We start from the raw sequence: 15,711 nt of genomic DNA, 5'->3' as shown, positions 1-15,711 counted from the left end.
TAAGTGTTACAGGTGTTGCTAGAATCAGATTTTAAAAAATGGCTTATATCCTTAAAAAACAATTCCCAATCCTGGACATGTAAAAAACATATGTAAGGTATCGGCTCCCCATAACCCGCATCTGCTTCATGAGCTCCCCAAGGGGCCGGCCCACTTAGAAATTTTGGCGGGAGTGTAATATAAATTAAAAACCGACATAAAGTGCTGCGCTTTCAGGCTACCAGACAAGATTGCACAATTTGCAAGTTCTAACATTGTTTCCAGATTAATCTTCTCTCTCCCTAGCTTCCTCTCCAAGCTAACATTTGGAGATATTATGTCATCGGGAAACCCTGCCAATATTCCCTGGTAGATTACCCCAATTCATGGTTGTCTACGCAGTAGTTCTATTAAACTTATTGGATCCAAATTCCCTTTTTCCACATGTAGCCTAGGGCCTAAGAAGCTATGGATTTGTAATAAAAAATGATAATTCCCCCTGGGAAGACCACATTTTTCCTGTAAAAGTATAAATTATGTTAGTTTCCCTTCATGACTTAAGTCCCCTAAAACAGTGATTTCTGCATTGCCCCAGCTAATTGTGATCCTGTCCTGAAATATAGTTGGTAAAAGGCCAGTTGCAGAGAGAGGAGTGTATGCATTGATGTTAGGTATTTTGAATCTATTTCGAATTTTCTTCCACACTGAATAGGTAGAGTGAATTGCTTTAAATTTAGTTTTCTTGTAATAGCTTGGTTCCAGAATTTTAACTAGCCTTTGTCTGGCATCTCATAGATTGAAGGAATGGTAGCGTCTGATCTAGTTGTTTTGCCAGTCACTAATATTTCCATATGCTGCTATAGCGCAGCCCAGTGATATAATAAAAAGTTAGGCATGCCCCAACAACCCCTTAATCTAGGGAGGGTAATCCACTTGATTGCTCTTCTGGGCTTCCAATAGCCCCATAAGAATCTAAAACAAACTCTTTCAATTTTGGCGATACAAAATGTAGGAAATATTAATGGGATTCTTCGGAAAAAGTATAAAAGTTTAGGAAAAATTGACATTTTAATTACTTTGCAGTGGCCATGTAGTGATGAGTGCAGATAATCTAGTCTTTCCAAGGATTTACTAACAGTATGAATGACAGGTAAACTATTAAGTTCCAGGATGCGTTCCCCTGCAGCTGTTAATCTAACTCCCAGATAGGTAGCCTCTGACATGATTGGGATGTCTGCCTGATGAGATTTACCTGAATGTAGGCATTGGGTTTTGTCCAGATTTAATTTGTAACCAGATTGTCAGGGGGGGCCTCTCTGCCCAGGGCCGGGTGAGGACTTTAACGCTTGTTCCTTTCCGCCCCGAGTGCAGGACGGCCACGGTCCCTTTAACGCTGCTTGGACCCTCCCGGAGCTGGGAACTCCGCCAGTGACGTCGTCGGCCGTGCTCCTATCAGGAGCGAGGGAGGAGCTGAAAACGCGATACCCGGAAGAGGGTCGGACGTCATCGACCGCCGAGGCAGGTGTGGAGAGGGAGTCGTCCGGTGTGGCCGTGAAGGCGTTCTACCCCGAGGAGATGGAGGTTCCAGGAATCGTGCAACCTCAAGACCGGAGAGAGCCAGGTGGCCAACGAGAGAACGAGCTGTCCCGCCACGCTTCAGGAGAAGAGTGGCACCACAAGGTACGGGCCCGCTAAAGGGGACTCGTATTTGCACGGGGAGGGACTAAGTAGGGGTGGTTGAGGGAGGTCACAACACGGGTCTGCGTGCTAAATGCCGGAATTCACACATCCCTTCCTTTTTATGCACAAAACCACCTTGTCAATCATCGTGTGTTGTGGTGGTAGACCCTGGTGATCCCTCACTCCCCGCCTCCCCTCTGTCAGAACCGGAACCCCGGTACCAACCAGTAACCAAGGGTTTTTGTTGTTTTCTTTCTTTCGAGTGCCTTTTTCGGACCCCTGACATTGAAGGACCTAAGAGGCCAGACCCTTGAAGCAAGACAGCCGTCACTTACCAGACCACAGCAATGCTAATTCTGGGATAAAGATGATTCCCTGTTTTCTTTGTTTTGGATTAGACATTTGGAGCTGGACTATGAGCTGTTAAATAAAGAATGCTCCCTTTCAAACGTACTTGTGTAGCAGTACTCCGTTCATGGGTCCCCCCACCCTGTCCCAACCATCACAAGTGGCGAGCCAGATAGGCGTTTGTTTAAGGAAGAACCTGCATCTGATAAAAGATGGAAACCCTCATACAACAAAGGAAGTAGGGGCAGGACAAATTGGAGTGGGTCTAGCCAGGCCGAAGCAGACCGCACAGCCTTCACCGCTGCTATATAAGCTCAAGCGGATAATTTACTGAAGCTTGCTGAGGGGCAAAACCACCTCATGGTAGTTTTGGGACAAGGGAGAACTAGCGCCCCTCCCCCTGGAACGGTGGTACCTCTCCAGAAGTTTACGCCCGGGGATGATCCTTTGGCTTTCTTTTTGAATTTCGAAAGGGCTGCCAGGGCCAGTGCTTGGCCCGGTGATAGGTGGCCGTTTTACCTTGCCCCTCTGTTAACGGGTGAGGCACAAGCTGCGTAGCAGATGATCAATAAGGATGGCACTGCAGTGTACGCCGTGGTAAAACAGTATATCCTAGACCGTCTCGGTGTTGACGAAGAGACCCATAGATTAAAATTCCGACAAGAACGCGGAACCCCAGGAGATCTACCGAAGACTCTATTTTACAAGCTGAAAGCAGCAGCTGACTTGTGGCTCAAACCACAAGAAGGGAACATGGATGACGTGATGAATAAGATTTATCTAGAACAGTTTTTGGAGGCTTTGCCCTATGGACTCAGCGCTGGCTAAAACAACATGCAGGTTTAACCCTCGAACATGCCATTGAAATGGCCACATCCTATTCCCGTGCCCAAGGACGACCTCCTATGAAAGAGCCCGAAAAACCCAGCAAACATAACCCCGGAAAACCCGAGAAGAAATACCCAAAGATACCAATAGAACCTCCACGAGCACGGTTCCCCAAACCTGATGTGCCACCCACTCCAGGTCCCCAATGTTATGATTGTGGAGAGTGGGGTCATATAGCGAGGTACTGTCGTAAAAAGAGGGAGAAGGAGGAGGAACCCATGGATGTGAGCTACGCCCCACACTCTCTTCCATACGCTCAAGAAACAGGTCCAGTATTCTATGTGAGTGTGAACATACATGGCAGGGTGGTTCGAGCATTACTTGATTCTGGGTGCAGGCATTCGGTGGTACGACAAGAGTTAGTTCCCTCCTCCTGTATGATGCCAGGGAAAAGTGTTCACATCAGATGTGTCCATGGGGATGTTAGGGAATATCCCTTAGCAACAATCAGTCTTTGTACTGCTTCAGGGACTAGGACAGAAGTAGTGGTTGGGGTATTGCCTACACTTCCTGAACCGGTGATTATTGGAACCGACAATCCCGGGTTCATAACCCTCATGTCTGATGCCATACAAAACGTACCCCAGAATAACCTCCTTACGTCAGAACCATGGGCTAGGAATACACATTTCAGAACGGCACAACTAAATGATGCCTCTCTCACCAACGCCTGGCAAGTAGCCCGCTCAAATCAGGATCCTGCGAATAGAACCTATCCCACCTTTATCGAAAAAAACGGGTTGTTATATAGGCAGTCAGAGAACGATGCAATTCCCCAGCTCTTAGTACCCGCAGATTTCAGGGACCAAATCCTATTTTTCACACACGCTCATCTGTAAGCCGGACACTCGCCGCTGAAAAAACAGGGCAGGCCATTTTGCAACACTTCTTTTGGCCAGGGGTCTATGCACAAATCCAACGCTATTGCCAAGAATGCCAAATCTGTCAGCGCCGAAACCCCTATGTTCCCCCTGCTGTACCCCTGAACCCTCTACCCAGCATAGGTAAACCTTTCAACATGTTGGGGATGGACCTCATAGGCCCTTTGCCTAAGTCTGCTAGGGGTCACCAGTATGCCTTAGTCCTAGTTGACTACGCCACCCGCTACCCTGAGGCCTTTCCCCTCCGGACAGCCAACTCCTCTGCCATTGCCCAAAAACTCGTAGAGGTCTTCTCTAGAATGGGTTTTCCTCGCGAGATCATTACAGATCAAGGAACACCTTTTGTTTCGCGTTTAATGACACTGGTCTGTAAGCAACTTCGTATCACTCACATTAAAACATCAGTCTACCATCCCCAGACAGATGGGCTGGTTGAGCAATACAACAGCAGCTTAAAGCTCACCTTGAAGAAACTGCTATCTGGGGACGGTAGAAACTGGGATCAGTTGTTACCTTTAGCTCTTTTTGTTCTCCGCAGCCAAAAACAAGCAAGTTTAGGGTCGTCCCCTTTCGAGTTGCTCTTTGGACAGAGTCCAAGAACTCTCTTGGAAATAACCAAAGATAGTTGGGAAAGAGAAGGAGCCCACGAGGCAGAAGCCTTAGTGGACTATACCCGGCAACTACAAACCAGGCTTCATAAGCTTAGAACCCTGGCTCATGATCACCTAGCCATTGCTCAGAACAAACAAAAAACGTTTTATGATAAGGGCAAGAAGTGGAGGGAAATGGACGTTGGTGATTGGGCTTTGGTCCTGTTACCTACATCCACTCATAAAATGAAAAAAGAGTGGCAATGTCCTTTTAAAATCATCAAAAAGATCGGTAGAACCACGTATATCCTGCAAGTGAAGGGCACCAAGACTCAAATGTACCACATAAACTTGTTAAAGAAGTGGCTGGGAAAACCTCCCCAAGCGGTTCATACGCTTACAACTGCTAACCACACTGTTTATGACACTCCCATCAATCCCGATTTAACGGAGATACAACGTGAAGAAGTCCTTTCTCTTCTTCTCCGTTACACAGACGTGTTCTCAGAGCAACCAGGGAAAACACACATAGCAGTACATTCCATTCCCACTCCTCCCGGGACAGTCGTGAAGCAAAAACCCTACCGGGTCCCCGAAGCCAGAAGACGTGCTTTTCAGGAGGAAATCAACCAGATGCTCCGCTCTGGGGTGATAGTACCCTCACACAGTAATTGGTGTTCCCCAGTGGTACTCGATCCAAAACCGGATGGTAGTATTCGGTTTTGTATCGATTTCAGGGCCGTCAATAGGGTGTCCAAACAAGATGCTTACCCACTCCCTCGTGTGGATGAACTGCTAGAACGCCTTGGTGAAGCACGTTATATCACCACTGTAGACCTCACCAAGGGGTATTGGCAGATTCCCCTAAACCCTACAGACCAAGAGAAAACAGCCTTCTCTACGCCCTCGGGTCATTATCACTTCACCGTTCTTCCGTTTGGATTGCATGGTGCTCCGGCAACCTTCCAAAGGGCTATGGATACGGTGTTGTCACCACACCAACAATATTCTTCCGCTTACTTGGACGACATCGTCGTTTTCAGTAAGACGTGGGAAGAGCATACCAAACATCTAGACAACGTACTCACCAGTCTGAGAACAACAGGCTTCCACATAAACGCCAAAAAGACAAGGGTCGCCTTTAGGAAGGTAAAATATCTTGGTTATGTCTCGGGCAATGGTAAGATAGAACCCCAAACAGAGAAGGTGAAGGCTATCTTTGAAGTCCCCTATCCTAAGACCAAAAGGGATCTGAGAGCGTTCCTGGGCCTTGTAGGGTACTATAGAAGGTTTTTCGCTCAATTTGCTGATATGGCTGGACCCCTCACTGATCTCTTAAAGAAAACACACTCTTCTCCCAGGTTACCAGCCCCCACTCCCAAGGAAACAACAGCTTTTCAGGCACTTAAAACCGTCCTCACTACTGCACCAGTATTGATCTCCCCGGACTTCCAAAAACCCTTTATCCTACAGACAGATGCCTCGGGCATAGGTATTGGGGCAGTTCTTTCACAAGAGGACGAGGATGGGCTAGAAAGACCGGTAGTCTACATCAGCCGTAAGCTGTTCCCCCGAGAAGTTGCCTACTCTACTATCGAAAAAGAATGTCTAGCGGTCCGCTGGAGTGTGGACAAGCTCCGATGCTATCTCGAGGGGAGACCCTTTGTTCTGTATACGGACCATGCCCCGTTGACCTGGCTTCAAAGGAACCGTGGTCACAATGACCGCATTCTCAGATGGTTTCTGGCTCTTCAACCCTTTCAGATTGAGGTCCGCCATCGGAAAGGAGTGGGCCAAGGGAATGCTGACTTTTTGTACCGGTTTCCTCTTTCCCCCGATCTGGGAAATCCCGGGGGAGGGATGTGTCAGGGGGTGCCTGTCTGCCCGGGGCCGGGTGAGGACTTTAACGCTTGTTCCTTTCCGCCCCGAGTGCAGGACGGCCACGGTCCCTTTAACGCTGCTTTGACCCTCCCGGAGCTGGGATCTCCGCCAGTGACGTCGTCGGCCGTGCTCCTATCAGGAGCGAGGGAGGAGCTGAAAACGCGATACCCGGAAGAGGGTCGGACTTCATCGACCGCCGAGGCAGGTGTGGAGAGGGAGTCGTCCGGTGTGGCCGCGGAGGCGTTCTACCCCGAGGAGACGGAGGTTCCAGGAATCGTACAACCTCAAGACCGGAGAGAGCCAGGTGGCCAACGAGAGAACGAGCTGTCCCGCCACGCTTCAGGAGAAGTGTGGCACCACAAGGTACGGGCCCGCTTACAGGGAGTCGTATTTGCACGGGGAGGGACTGAGTAGGGGTGGTTGAGGGAGGTCACAACACGGGTCTGCGTGCTAAATGCTGGAATTCACACATCCCTCCCTTTTTATGCACAAAACCGCCTTGTCAATCATCGTGTGTTGTGGTGGTAGACCCTGGTGATCCCTCACTCCCCGCCTCCGCTCTGTCAGAACCGGAAACCCGGTACCAACCAGTAACCAAGGGTTTTTGTTGTTTTCTTTCTTTCGAGTGCCTTTTTCGGACCCCTTACGTTGAAGGACCTAAGAGGCCGGACCCTTCAAGCAAGACAGCCGTCACTTACCAAACCACAGCAGTGCTAATTCTGGGATAAAGACGATTCCCTGTTTTCTTTGTTTTGGATTGGACATTTGGAGCTGGACTATGAGCTGTTAAATAAAGAACGTTCCCTTTCAAACGTACCTGTGTGGCAGTACTCCGTTTATGGGTCCCCCCACCCTGTCCCAACCATCACACAGATATTGCGCTAAACTGTTTAGCACATATTCCCACAGCTGGGAAAAGTAGCCTTAGATCGCTGGTGAAAATCGCAATGTTATCGGCAGATGCCAATGTTTTAGAACTAGTATTATTGACTTTTAAAGGATCGATATTAATTTCTACATCAAGTTTATCTAAAAAAGGGTCAATATATAGTTAAAATAGCAGTGGGGAGCAGGGACAGCCCTGCCTTGTTACTCTACTAATGTTAAATGCTTGTGAGGTTTGCTGTGATATTCGAATAACAGCTTCTGGTGTTATATAGAGAGCCTGGACTGCTTGAATAAATTCGGAATAAATCCCTTCCATTGTAAGACAGACCAGAGAAAATCATAGCTTTCCAACTGTTGTTTCAAATAGAATATAAAGTTTTTAATGGTTTTTCTAGCAACACAATGTGGACAGTGATCAATATCCACCCAAGGCAAACAACAGTTGATTAAATGTTTATAAAAATAATGTGCTACATGTAGTTAGAAACTTATTATTCCAAGAGGAATATGCTTCCAGGGAACTGCAGTAAGACATATTTATAATTAGCTCAATAGAACATGGCCACTGGTCAGGCCTGCATAAGACATCTGGTAAAGAAAAAGTCTAGTTTATCCCCTTCGCTGATGGCGTCAGCCATCGGCCATCGAGCGCACTACTATTGCTGCGCACGTCCGTTGGCCGTTACGGCCCCGCCCACTGCGCTGAACCGCCGCACCGTGGCAGAATTGCCACTGCGGTTAAGCGGTTCTGCATACAGAACAGCTTGTCTGTCAAAGAGGAGGAGCTCTCTGATGTTACCTTGGTATCCATGGTGCAGGTGTAGCTTCCAACACTGTTAATGCGTGTTGCATTCATGTGGCATGGCCTGCTAGTACACTCACTTTGTCACTACAAGAAGTCCCATTTCCAAAGAAGACAACAAGAGAGTACTGAATTATTTTTATTTGCATTACTCACAGTAGGGAGCCTTTGAACCAGGTGTGAGGTGGCATCATTTGAATATCCTGAGTCTAATTTCACTTCTTCGTGAGCAGAACATTTTAGTGTCCCTGAATAATGCCCACCACAATGTTCTTTTCCTGGCCCCCGTCATCTGGCTGAGGGGTAACTGGCCATCACTAATATTGTCATAATTTAGCTAATCTTATTTTTTTTTTATAATTGTTTCCCTGTAATACGTTTCACAGAGCTGTCTAGCCTTGTTTTTTTAACTGTTTATGTTTGTTCATCATTTTAATAATTTTGATTTGGCAGTCTTTCCTTGTTGCCCACCTTTACTGCACCTGACTTCTGCCTGAAGTGCGGCGCACCAGAGCTCACTTCTTACTTCCCCCTTAGGTGCTGCTTTCAGTGGGTCTATAAACTGGTAACCACAGGACAGATGTGCACATCAAGAGCACAACGGACCAGCCGATATGTATCTGATTGAATCCTGAGGTGGGTATCATCTAGTCACTATGCCTCCCAGCTCATGGAATGCAATGATGTGTTTGGCACAGATACAGGATTTGTTATCCTCAAATTCCCCTCTCAAAGAAAAAAATAAGCAAGTTGTTTGGAGAAAAAATCTATGTCACCCCTTTTCCCTCTGCAAAGGAAATTCAAGCTTTCCTAATAGTAACAGCAAAACTCAAAATAATAAGAAAGGAATCCACAACACACTCAAAGAAGGCCTATGGGACCCTCACTCTGTGGTTGAAAACAGTCCTAAATAATTATTTAATTACTGATGACACTTCTGAAACTTTAGTAATTACAGAAACTGGCCTTGCAGATGATTGCAGTTCTATTTGAGAAGGCTTAGTGCCAGGGTACTACAAAATATTATAGGATTCGATCGCCAAGACAGGCATTATAGAAAACATGTGACTGGATTTATAGAGTATTTAAGTGGAACCAAGATTGAGTTACCTTCAAATCCAGGGTTACAGGAGCATGAGTAATTTCCAATGGTGTTAATGCAGGTTGCATTTATATGGCATGGTGTGTTCTTCATACACTCATTTACGTCACTGCAGGATGTCCCGTTACCTAAAGAGGATCAATGAAGCTGTTAGAGCGTTGCATTCATGACAGTCGCCAAGTGTATCGGGTGCACTGACTCTGACATGGAATCCAGGAGGTGCAGAGTTGGATAGGGGGCAGCATTTCATAGGTTTATACAAATTGGAAAGTCATAGCTTTCCAACTGTTGTTTCAAATAGAATATAAATCAATTAATGGTTTGTCTATCTGCACAATGTGGACAGTGATTAATATCCACCTGAGGAAAACAGCAGTTCATTAATTGTTTATAAAAATAATGTGCTACATGCAGTTAAAAACGTATTACACCAAGAGGAATATGCTTCCAGGGACCTGTAGTGAGACGTATTTATACTTAGCTGAATAGGACATGGCCGCTGGTCAAGCCTAAGCAGTGGTCAGTTTGTAAAAAGTTAAGTGCCAGGGCCTTTCTTGGAAGGCCACTGCTGCCTGCACCTCCCATACCCTGCCAGAGCTGCAAATGACAGTACCAACATAACACCTAAGTGTTGACATCCTACAGGTGTGGTAATTCAGACTATTTCAGGCCACACAAAGCTATGATAACGGAGCGAGAGGCTAGTATTATTTTTCAGAGTATATTTACTTAATAAACACGGTTTATGTGCAGCCGCGGGCCGTGGAGGGAGTTACGGTGGGGCAGGGAGGCGGGGAGGGGGAAGGGCAGGGTGGAGAGGGCTAAAAACCGGCATATGGATAATTACAGGTAAGTAAACAATTTCAATAATAAAACGAATTTCGTAGCGCGCCCTGCATTGCAAAATGCGATGCAGTGCGCGCTATGAAATTCGTTTTATTAATTAAATTGTTTACTTACCTGTAATTATCCAGGTGCCGGTTTTTAGCTCTCTCCACCCTGCCCCTCCCCCTCCCCGCCTCCCTGCCCCACCGTAACTCCCTCCACGGCCCGCGGCTGTTTATGTGCTTATCTCAAATTTGAAAAGATTAGCACCACCATGTGGTGGACTGTCACTACAGCAAGTGCTGTCAATTAAGTGATGGAGCCAAGTACCCGAACCAACCGGCACAAATTAAGTGCTGGTCATAAGACATCTGGCAAAGAAAAAGTCTAGTTTCTGCATACACAGCAGCATGTCTGTCAAAGAGGAGGAGCTCTCTGATTTTTCCTTGGTATCCATGGTGACAGGTGCAGGTGTAGCTTCCAACAGTCATAATGCATGTTGCATTTATGTGGCATGGCCTGTTAGTACACTCACTTTGTCACTACAAGAAGTCCCAATTCCAACGAAGACAACAGGAGAGTACTGAATTATTTTTATTCACATTGCTCACAGTAGGGAGCCTTTACACCAGGTGGTGGCATCATTTGAACATCCTGAGTCTAATTTATCTTTTTGATGAGCAGAACATTTTAGCATCCCTGAATACTGACCACCACAATGTTCTTTTCCTGGCCCTCTGTCATCTGGCTGAGGGGTACCTGGCCCTCACTAAAACTGTCATAATTTAGCTAATCTTATTTATACTTTTTAAATAATTATTTCCTTGTAATAAGTTTCACTCGGTCGTGTGGCCTCTTCTTAGAACCTTTTATGTTAGTTTATCATTTTAATTATTTTGATTTGGCAGTCTTTCTTTGTTGCCCACTTTTGCTGTACCTGACTTCCGCCTGAAGTGCAGCGTACCAGAGCTCACTTCTTACTTTCCCCTTAGGTGCTGCTTTCAGTGGGTCTATAAAGTGGTAACCACAGGACAGATGAGCACATCTAGTGCACCATGAACTAGTCGATATGGACCTGATTGAGTCCTGATTTGGGTAGCGTGTAGTCACTATGCCTCCCAGCTGATAGAATTCAAGGATGTGTTTGGCACAGATAAAGGATTGGTATTCTTAAATTCTGCAAAGAAAATTCACCCTTTCCTAATAATAACAGCAAAACTCATAATAATATAAAATGATTCCACAACACACTCAAAGAAGGCCTGTGGGTCCCTCGCTCTGTGGTTAAAAAGAGAGTCCTAATTAATTATTTAATTATTGATGACACATCTGAAACTTTAGCTATTACATAAACTTGGCTTGCAGATGATTGCAATTCTATTTTAGAAGGCTTAGAGCTAGGGTTCTACAAATTATTATAGGATTCCATCGCCAGACATGCGTTATAGAAAACTTGTAACTCAATTTATAAAGTGTTTAAGTGAACCCACAATTGAGTTACCTTCAAATCCAGAGTTACAGGAGCAAGAGTAATTGCCAATGGTGTTAGTGCAGGTTGCATTTATATGGCATGGTGTGTTCTTCAGACACTCATTTATGTCACTGCAGGATGTCCCGTTACCTAAAGAGGAAAAATGAAGCCGTTAGAGCATTGCATTCATGACAGTCACCAAGTGTATCGGGTGCACTGACTCTGACATGGTATCCAGGAGATGCAGAGTCGGATAGGGGACAGCATTTCATAGGTTTGTACAAAGGGGAAAATCATAGCTTTCCCTTTTTTTTTTTTTTTTACCCAAGCAGTAAATTATCACAGTAAGTACAGCTTCATTTGCAAATGAACAACACATATTAACATCAAATTGGATAAATATTGGTTATACATTGTTTGACATTGTAAAAAAAAAAAGAAAGAATTTTATCAGAGGGGTGGATCAAGAACAGTAGATAAGTAAATAAACAAATTATAAAAAGAAGGATATTGTCTTAAAGCTACACAGTATTCTCTAGCCAATTGGTAATCGAGGACCAGATTTTTAGGACCCATATTCGTTTCCTTTGTCCCCGCCTTTTATAGACAGAGGATTCTATGTTGTATAGCCCAAGCATCCTGGATCTCCAATTGATAAATGTAGGAGCGTCTGGGGAGATCCACTGGGAGGTTAAATACACCCTTAGAACAGACATAGCAATGAATAGAAAGCTAGTCTCGACCCTCCCGCGAAGTGCTCCTACTTCATCCCCTTCAACCCCCAGTATTATCAGCTCAGCAGTAAGTGTTACAGGTGTTGCTAGAATCAGATTTTAAAAATTGACTTATATCCTTAAAAAACAATTCCCAATCCTGGACATGTAAACAACATATGTAAGGTATCGGCTCCCCATAACCCGCATCTGCTTCATGAGCTCCCCAAGGGGCGGGCCCACTTAGAAATTTTGGCGGGAGTGTAATATAAATTAAAAACCGACATAAAGTGCTGCGCTTTCAGGCTACCAGACAAGATTTCACAATTTGCAAGTTCTAACATTGTTTCCAGATTAATCTTCTCTCTCCCTAGCTTCCTCTCCTCACATTTGGAGATATTATGTCATCGGGAAACTCTGCCAATATTCCCTGGTAGATCACCCCAATCCGTGGTTGTCTACGCAGTAGTTCTATTAAACCTATTGGATCCAAATTCCCCTTTTCCACATGTAGCCTAGGGCCTAAAAAGCTATGGATTTGTAAAAAAAATGTTAATTCCCAGTCTGAGAACAACAGGCTTCCACATAAACGCCAAAAAGACAAGGGTCGCCTTTAGGAAGGTAAAATATCTTGGTTATGTCTCGGGCAATGGTAAGATAGAACCCCAAACAGAGAAGGTGAAGGCTATCTTTGAAGTCCCCTATCCTAAGACCAAAAGGGATCTGAGAGCGTTCCTGGGCCTTGTAGGGTACTATAGAAGGTTTATCGCTCAATTTGCTGATATGGCTGGACCCCTCACTGATCTCTTAAAGAAAACACACTCTTCTCCCAGGTTACCAGCCCCCACTCCCAAGGAAACAACAGCTTTTCAGGCACTTAAAACCGTCCTCACTACTGCACCAGTATTGATCTCCCCGGACTTCCAAAAACCCTTTATCCTACAGACAGATGCCTCAGGCATAGGTATTGGGGCAGTTCTTTCACAAGAGGACGAGGATGGGCTAGAAAGACCGGTAGTCTACATCAGCCGTAAGCTGTTCCCCCGAGAAGTTGCCTACTCTACTATCGAACAAGAATGTCTAGCGGTCCGCTGGAGTGTGGACAAGCTCCGATGCTATCTCGAGGGGAGACCCTTTGTTATGTATACGGACCATGCCCCGTTGACCTGGCTTCAAAGGAACCGTGGTCACAATGACCGCATTCTCAGATGGTTTCTGGCTCTTCAACCCTTTCAGATTGCAAAGGAAATTCAAGCTTTCCTAATAGTAACAGCAAAACTCAAAATAATAAGAAAGGAATCCACAACACACTCAAAGAAGGCCTATGGGACCCTCACTCTGTGGTTGAAAACAGTCCTAAATAATTATTTAATTACTGATGACACTTCTGAAACTTTAGTTATTACAGAAACTGGCCTTGCAGATGATTGCAGTTCTATTTGAGAAGGCTTAGTGCCAGGGTACTACAAAATATTATAGGATTCGATCGCCAAGACAGGCATTATAGAAAACATGTGACTCGATTTATAGAGTATTTAAGTGGAACCAAGATTGAGTTACCTTCAAATCCAGGGTTACAGGAGCATGAGTAATTTCCAATGGTGTTAATGCAGGTTGCATTTATATGGCATGGTGTGTTCTTCATACACTCATTTACGTCACTGCAGGATGTCCCGTTACCTAAAGAGGATCAATGAAGCTGTTAGAGCGTTGCATTCATGACAGTCGCCAAGTGTATCGGGTGCACTGACTCTGACATGGAATCCAGGAGGTGCAGAGTTGGATAGGGGGCAGCATTTCATAGGTTTATACAAATTGGAAAGTCATAGCTTTCCAACTGTTGTTTCAAATAGAATATAAATCAATTAATGGTTTGTCTATCTGCACAATGTGGACAGTGATTAATATCCACCTGAGGAAAACAGCAGTTCATTAATTGTTTATAAAAATAATGTGCTACATGCAGTTAAAAACGTATTACACCAAGAGGAATATGCTTCCAGGGACCTGTAGTGAGACGTATTTATACTTAGCTGAATAGGACATGGCCGCTGGTCAAGCCTAAGCAGTGGTCAGTTTGTAAAAAGTTAAGTGCCAGGGCCTTTCTTGGAAGGCCACTGCTGCCTGCACCTCCCATACCCTGCCAGAGCTGCAAATGACAGTACCAACATAACACCTAAGTTTTGACATCCTACAGGTGTGGTAATTCAGACTATTTCAGGCCACACAAAGCTATGATAACGGAGCGAGAGGCTAGTATTATTTTTCAGAGTATATTTACTTAATAAACACGGTTTATGTGCAGCCGCGGGCCGTGGAGGGAGTTACGGTGGGGCAGGGAGGCGGGGAGGGGGAGGGGCAGGGTGGAGAGGGCTAAAAACCGGCATATGCATAATTACAGGTAAGTAAACAATTTCAATAATAAAACGAATTTCGTAGCGCGCCCTGCATTGCAAAATGCGATGCAGTGCGCGCTATGAAATTCGTTTTATTAATTAAATTGTTTACTTACCTGTAATTATCCAGGTGCCGGTTTTTAGCTCTCTCCACCCTGCCCCTCCCCCTCCCCGCCTCCCTGCCCCACCGTAACTCCCTCCACGGCCCGCGGCTGTTTATGTGCTTATCTCAAATTTGAAAAGATTAGCACCACCATGTGGTGGACTGTCACTACAGCAAGTGCTGTCAATTAAGTGATGGAGCCAAGTACCCGAACCAACCGGCACAAATTAAGTGCTGGTCATAAGACATCTGGCAAAGAAAAAGTTTAGTTTCTGCATACACAGCAGCATGTCTGTCAAAGAGGAGGAGCTCTCTGATTTTTCCTTGGTATCCATGGTGACAGGTGCAGGTGTAGCTTCCAACAGTCATAATGCATGTTGCATTTATGTGGCATGGCCTGTTAGTACACTCACTTTGTCACTACAAGAAGTCCCAATTCCAACGAAGACAACAGGAGAGTACTGAATTATTTTTATTCACATTGCTCACAGTAGGGAGCCTTTACACCAGGTGGTGGCATCATTTGAACATCCTGAGTCTAATTTATCTTTTTGATGAGCAGAACATTTTAGCATCCCTGAATACTGACCACCACAATGTTCTTTTCCTGGCCCTCTGTCATCTGGCTGAGGGGTACCTGGCCCTCACTAAAACTGTCATAATTTAGCTAATCTTATTTATACTTTTTAAATAATTATTTCCTTGTAATAAGTTTCACTCGGTCGTGTGGCCTCTTCTTAGAACCTTTTATGTTAGTTTATCATTTTAATTATTTTGATTTGGCAGTCTTTCTTTGTTGCCCACTTTTGCTGTACCTGACTTCCGCCTGAAGTGCAGCGTACCAGAGCTCACTTCTTACTTTCCCCTTAGGTGCTGCTTTCAGTGGGTCTATAAAGTGGTAACCACAGGACAGATGAGCACATCTAGTGCACCATGAACTAGTCGATATGGACCTGATTGAGTCCTGATTTGGGTAGCGTGAAGTCACTATGCCTCCCAGCTGATAGAATTCAAGGATGTGTTTGGCACAGATAAAGGATTGGTATTCTTAAATTCTGCAAAGAAAATTCACCCTTTCCTAATAATAACAGCAAAACTCATAATAATATAAAATGATTCCACAACACACTCAAAGAAGGCCTGTGGGTCCCTCGCTCTGTGGTT

The 15,711-nt window shown here is 45.1% G+C and overlaps 1 protein-coding gene across 1 annotated transcript in view; it reads right to left on the bottom strand.

The window, feature by feature from the left end:
* Positions 1 to 15,711, bottom strand: part of LOC144792126 (uncharacterized) — a 201,893-nt gene that overhangs the window by 41,970 nt on the left and 144,212 nt on the right. The window contains exons 31-33 of the mRNA XM_078667000.1: positions 13,609 to 13,728; positions 11,366 to 11,485; positions 9,048 to 9,167 (exon numbers count right to left, since the gene is read on the bottom strand). Of these exons, the coding sequence (XP_078523126.1) occupies positions 9,048 to 9,167; positions 11,366 to 11,485; positions 13,609 to 13,728 (360 nt within the window). The remainder of the gene's footprint in view (positions 1 to 9,047; positions 9,168 to 11,365; positions 11,486 to 13,608; positions 13,729 to 15,711) is intronic.

The sequence above is a fragment of the Lissotriton helveticus genome, chromosome 11 (assembly GCF_964261635.1).
Source record: "Lissotriton helveticus chromosome 11, aLisHel1.1, whole genome shotgun sequence".
Taxonomy (NCBI): domain Eukaryota; kingdom Metazoa; phylum Chordata; class Amphibia; order Caudata; family Salamandridae; genus Lissotriton; species Lissotriton helveticus.
Note: the sequence above shows the minus strand (reverse complement) of the source record. Positions and strands in the feature narration are given on the sequence as shown.